Genomic DNA, 4,892 nt, shown 5'->3' on the forward strand with positions numbered 1-4,892 from the left:
AAAATGCTAGCCCATCAGACAATAAGATCGGAGGAAAACATGGCAAATAATGGGTTTAACTCTATGTGAAATGTATAGGAAGTAAAGGCTGAGCTGTCCTACTGTGGAACATGAAAATCTTGGTACAGTGGTTTTGTCATTTATCACACTGTGTAAATCTACATTTATTTTATTGTTGGGATGATTCTTTAATTTTTCAATAAGAAATGAAAGTGCATATTGAATGGAAGATTAAGTAACAAATTTCATTTAAGAAAGTTGGTGATAAACATTTATTTAACTTGCACAAGACATTTGCTGGCATTTACTATGCACTAAGGGGACTGTAGTGATATTATTGACCTCATGAAAACCCAAATCTACAAACCTGCTGAAGAAACATTTGCATCTACTTCAGCAGGTAGTAGTTATTTTAAGAAGAATGTGCTAATTTAGTACATACAGTTGCAGTTGTGTTGACTTTTCATTGTATGAATACAACCTCTAATTTAAATAAAACTATTTTTCTTCTAATTTAATTGCACAAATCTTGAATTCCAAGTTTTTGTGTCCATGTTTAAAAACAGGAATGATAGCTGATAATATGTTGACTCTATTAACAAAAGAACTCAGGAAACAATTATTGATGATAGCTTACTTATTTTTTTGTATTGATGATAACTTAAAATCAGCATCATCAGATGATTAAAACAGAAAATCTGTTTTAGTGATTTGATATTATTTTAGTCAAATTTATGGAATAATAACAATAATGATCAAATACTTTTGAAGGTCATATTCATGAAAGGGAAACATCCAGCCTTGTTATGAATGACATTGTGAATTCAGTCAAAAATTCAACATTGAGGGTAGTATTTTTTGTTATATGGTGATAATGCGAATACGCATTTTGGTGGAGCAAAATGTTGTAGAAAGATCAATGTTTTGCTAAATAAGAAATATGCAGCAGAAATAGTTAGAATTGGTTGTGTCACACACATAATTCATAATTGTGTAAACAAGATATGGCATTTTGCAAATCAAAAGAGAAATGGAGGTTTCCCATATTTACACATAAAAAAACTCATGCACACATATACTCTGTATGTGTGTGAGAGAGAATACACAGTAGAAGCTACAATATTGGCAATTTTCTAGTTCTCTGGCTGGGTGGTGGTTTCACAAATGTGAAAGAGAAAGGGACAAACATGGGTTACTAATAAGAGTGTTGTGAACCAAGGGTTATGATGAATCTATACATCTGTGGTGCATTTAAAAAAATGTCTTAATGCTTCTTTTTTTTCTTTTTGCCTGTCTGACATTCTACATGAGAACAGGTCAAATATTGGAGTGCAAGTTTCAAGTGTGAAGAGAAGTGAACGGAGAAGGTGAGAAGGAAGTTGCTGAAAGCAGGTTGGGGTATGTGGATTTTGAGGTCCCTCGGGGATATTCAAGCAGTGCTATCCAATAGACAGTGGGCAAAGAGGGTCTGGGGCTAAGGGGAGGAAATAGCTTGGAGATGGAGATTTGAGAATCATCTGTGCTTAGAGGGAAATGATCAGAACTTTCTCAGGGAGAGAGCACGTGTGGACTGAGAGACGAGGCCTAGGAACACAGCTACTCAAGGTGGCAGCGCCGCTTCCTGGCGGGCACTACTGCCTGGGCTCTGGAGTCAGGCAGAGCCGGTCTTGAAAGCAGCCTGTGGGACTCAGTTGCTGAGCGCTCCTGGCAAAGTCGGGTACCGTTCCTGTGATCAGCGGTCACACCTGCAATGATGTACATCGCAGAGGGATGCTGTGCGAGGACCTGAGATGCGCCAGGTAAAGCACCTGCGGTCGGGAAGCCTCCGGGCGCCTGCTCTCTCCTTGATTCCCCCTTTGCCACCCCGCCCCCCCACCGTGTGCGGTTGCTCGGTCCCTTGGGGATGGGGGTGAGGGGGCGGGGTGGGGACCGAGCTCGGGTGACGCGGCGCTCACGTGACCAGCTGGGCGCCGACGTGGGCAGCAGCCCCCACGCCCGCCCGCTCGCCCGCTCTGCGGTCCGGTCCCTGCGCCCTCCGCTCCCATCGCCCGCGCGGAACCAGCTCCCTGAGCTGCCCGGGCGGCGGGCGAGGGGCAAGCGGGCTTCGGCGAGCCCGAGGAGGCGCAGGCCTGCCCCGGGCCCCGCAGGTCAGTGTGAAGGTGGGCGCTGCTGGCGGCCCCGGGCTGGGGTGGAGGTGGATGGCAGTAGGAACCCGGAGCAGCGCGGGGTGGGATGGGGTCCGGGAGGTCGGTGGGGAGGGGGATGCAGCGCGGACATGGGCAGGTGGGGAGGGAGCACCCCGCCGCCTCCTCGACGCCCCTCCTGTGCGCCCTCCATGCACTTTTGGACCTGAAATGGGGGAGCGCCCCTGCAGTGCGACAGTAAAATGTAGACATATTCTAGAAATAACCCCCTATCACACTCTGCACCTAAAAGGAAATACTGACCTCCGCGGAAAGGGGGTGAGGGTGGGCGGCTTGCCTGCAGGGGAAGGGGACACAGAGATCCAAACCATTTGGAAAGCATCCTGGTCTGAAGTCTGAGGCCTGAAAAGTAATGGAGGCTGGGGTTCAGGGGAGGTAGGGGAGGGAAATGTTGTATGAGGAGGGCCCAGATTCAGGAAAGAAACCTCAGTAGGCTGAGTGCACAGTCGCTGCCCTTGTCACTCTCTGTCTGCAGGTCTGGTGTCTGTCCTCAGCACTGTGCAAGTGTAGAAAAGGAGGAGGAACATGTCCAGAGTCCCCACAGGTCAGTGAATGGGGGCAGGGTGCTGGACAGGAATGGTGGGGGGTGTAGAGGGCACAGCTTGGCCAGAATTTGAGGTCACCAGTGCCCATTCCCCCACTGCCCATCCCACCACCACATATATTGCACACACCCAACCACACTGAAGGATGGTATCGAAGGTGGTAGCCCCTGCCAGGGAAAAGTTTGGGAGGAATGGTGGGGTAAATGGTATATAGAAGACACTTGGAGGGCTGGGATTCAGAAAAGGGACCAGAGTTTTTGTGCATCTACTGAATGCCCAGCCCCTCTCTCCTGTCTGTCTGCAGTTCTGTGTGTTTGTTGTCAGCACTCTACAAGGCTAGAAAAGGAAGAGTTACTTGTTCTGAATTTCTGCAGGTCAGTGAAATAAGGGAGTCCTGGACAGGGACTCAGAGTGGTGGGGAGTGTGGAGCGTACAGCATGGACAGAATTTGCAACCCCACTACCCACCTCCCAGCACATTTACACTTTACCACGCTGAGCAAACAAAGAGAAAATGTCAGGGCCTGAGAGAGAAATGGTTGGCTCACCTGTGTGGGAGGAATGGTGGGAGAAGGAGTGTGGCTGAAGACACACTTGGAGGGCCAGGCCAGGTTAAAGGAACTCAGACAAGGGGAGATAGGTGACTACTTTCCAGACCTGCATTCCACCCCCAAGCCCTCAGTTTCCCTTGTCTCCTCTTTGTCTCCTCTTCTTCCCACTCCCAGGACAGGAAAAGGAGGGGAATCTCAACATGGAAAAACTCTGTGATGCAAATGAAGGAATGCCTGAGAACCAAAGAAAGATGGAATACAAAGAACCGCCACAGGATGCGGGAAAGCCAGAATTAGCTTGTACTCTGGAAGACAAGGAAAAGTTGGAAAATGAGGGGAAGACAGAAAATGAGGAAATACTAAAGGACAAGGAAAGGCCAGGGAGTGTGGCAAAGCGAAAAGAGGGAAAGCCAGTGATCGAGGGAAAGCCAGAGAGCGAGGGAAAGCCAGAGAGCGAGGGAAAGCCAAAAGAGGAAGGAAAACCAGTAAGTGAGGGAAAGCCAAAAGAAGAGGGAAAACCAGTGAGCGAGGGAAAGCCAAAAGAAGAGGGAAAACCAGTGAGCGAGGGAAAGCCAAAAGAAGAGGGAAAACCAGTGAGCGAGGGAAAGCCAAAAGAAGAAGGAAAACCAGTGAGTGAGGGAAAGCCAAAAGAAAAATCAGAGAATGAGGGAAAGCCAGTGAATGAGGAAAAGCCAAAAGAAGAAAAGCCAGCCAGCAAACCAAAGGCTGTGGGAAAGCGCCCAGCTGGGGATGATGTACCCAGGAAGGCCAAAAGAAAAACCAACAAGGGGCTGGCTCAGTGCCTCAAGGAATACAAGGAGGCCATACACGATATGCATTTGAGCAATGAGGAGATGATAAAAGAATTTGACGAGATGGCCAGGGTGGAGGATGAGGTGAAGAAAACCAGACAGAAATTGGGCGGGTTTATGTGGATGCAAAAAAGTTTACAGGACCCCTTCCACCCGAGGGGCCCAAGGGAACTCAGGGGTGGGTGCAGAGCCCCACAAAGGGGCTTTGAAGACATTCCTTTTGTGTAGTGCCCCTGGCAGGCATTTGCCAAGCCCTGTGCTTTAATCTTATGCTAATAATTTGCTTTAGCTGTCACTCTGGTTATCAGTAGCCTTTTGATCCAACTAGAGCACTCTACCAGTAAGGGATTTTTCACCCATGTGCATTGCAAAGTCGTTATAATTCTTGGAAAATAAAGTAGCTTATAATATCATCTATAGAATCAGTCCACTTTGTAAAAAAAACACATAAGTTTATATAGTACATCTATGCACAGGAAAAATAGAAACTTTTGTTCACCAAAAGGTTAACAGTGGTTCTCTGAATTTTAAGACTGTGGGTGACTTATTTGTTTTCTTTCTACTCATATTTTTTCCCTAAAGAACACAGATTATTTTTCTCATAAAGAAATACTAAAGTATAAAAAAAGAAAACAATACACAAAAGGAAATACAAAGATCTGTTCAGTGAGTTTATGAAGGCAATGGAGACACTTAAAATTCTTGTCAGAACTTAAAACAATATGTAGAACTCACATTACCTCTAGGACTCATATTTAGAGGAATCAGCCGGCAGTTATGA

The 4,892-nt window shown here is 46.6% G+C and overlaps 1 protein-coding gene across 1 annotated transcript; it reads left to right on the plus strand.

Annotated features, from left to right (window-relative positions):
- The first annotated feature begins 2,011 nt into the window (after window positions 1-2,011).
- On the plus strand, window positions 2,012-4,518 carry TCEAL2 (transcription elongation factor A like 2). The gene is made up of 3 exons (XM_073889965.1): window positions 2,012-2,147; window positions 2,680-2,748; window positions 3,474-4,518. Exons 2-3 carry the CDS (start codon window positions 2,730-2,732, stop codon window positions 4,337-4,339), a joined length of 885 nt encoding a protein of 294 aa, XP_073746066.1. The 5' UTR covers window positions 2,012-2,147; window positions 2,680-2,729; the 3' UTR covers window positions 4,340-4,518.
- Window positions 4,519-4,892: the final 374 nt, after the last annotated feature.

The sequence above is a fragment of the Callorhinus ursinus genome, unplaced genomic scaffold (assembly GCF_003265705.2).
Source record: "Callorhinus ursinus isolate GAN/ISIS: 27379988/994484 unplaced genomic scaffold, GSC_fseal_2.0 scaffold124, whole genome shotgun sequence".
In the NCBI taxonomy this organism is placed as follows: Eukaryota; Metazoa; Chordata; class Mammalia; order Carnivora; family Otariidae; genus Callorhinus; species Callorhinus ursinus.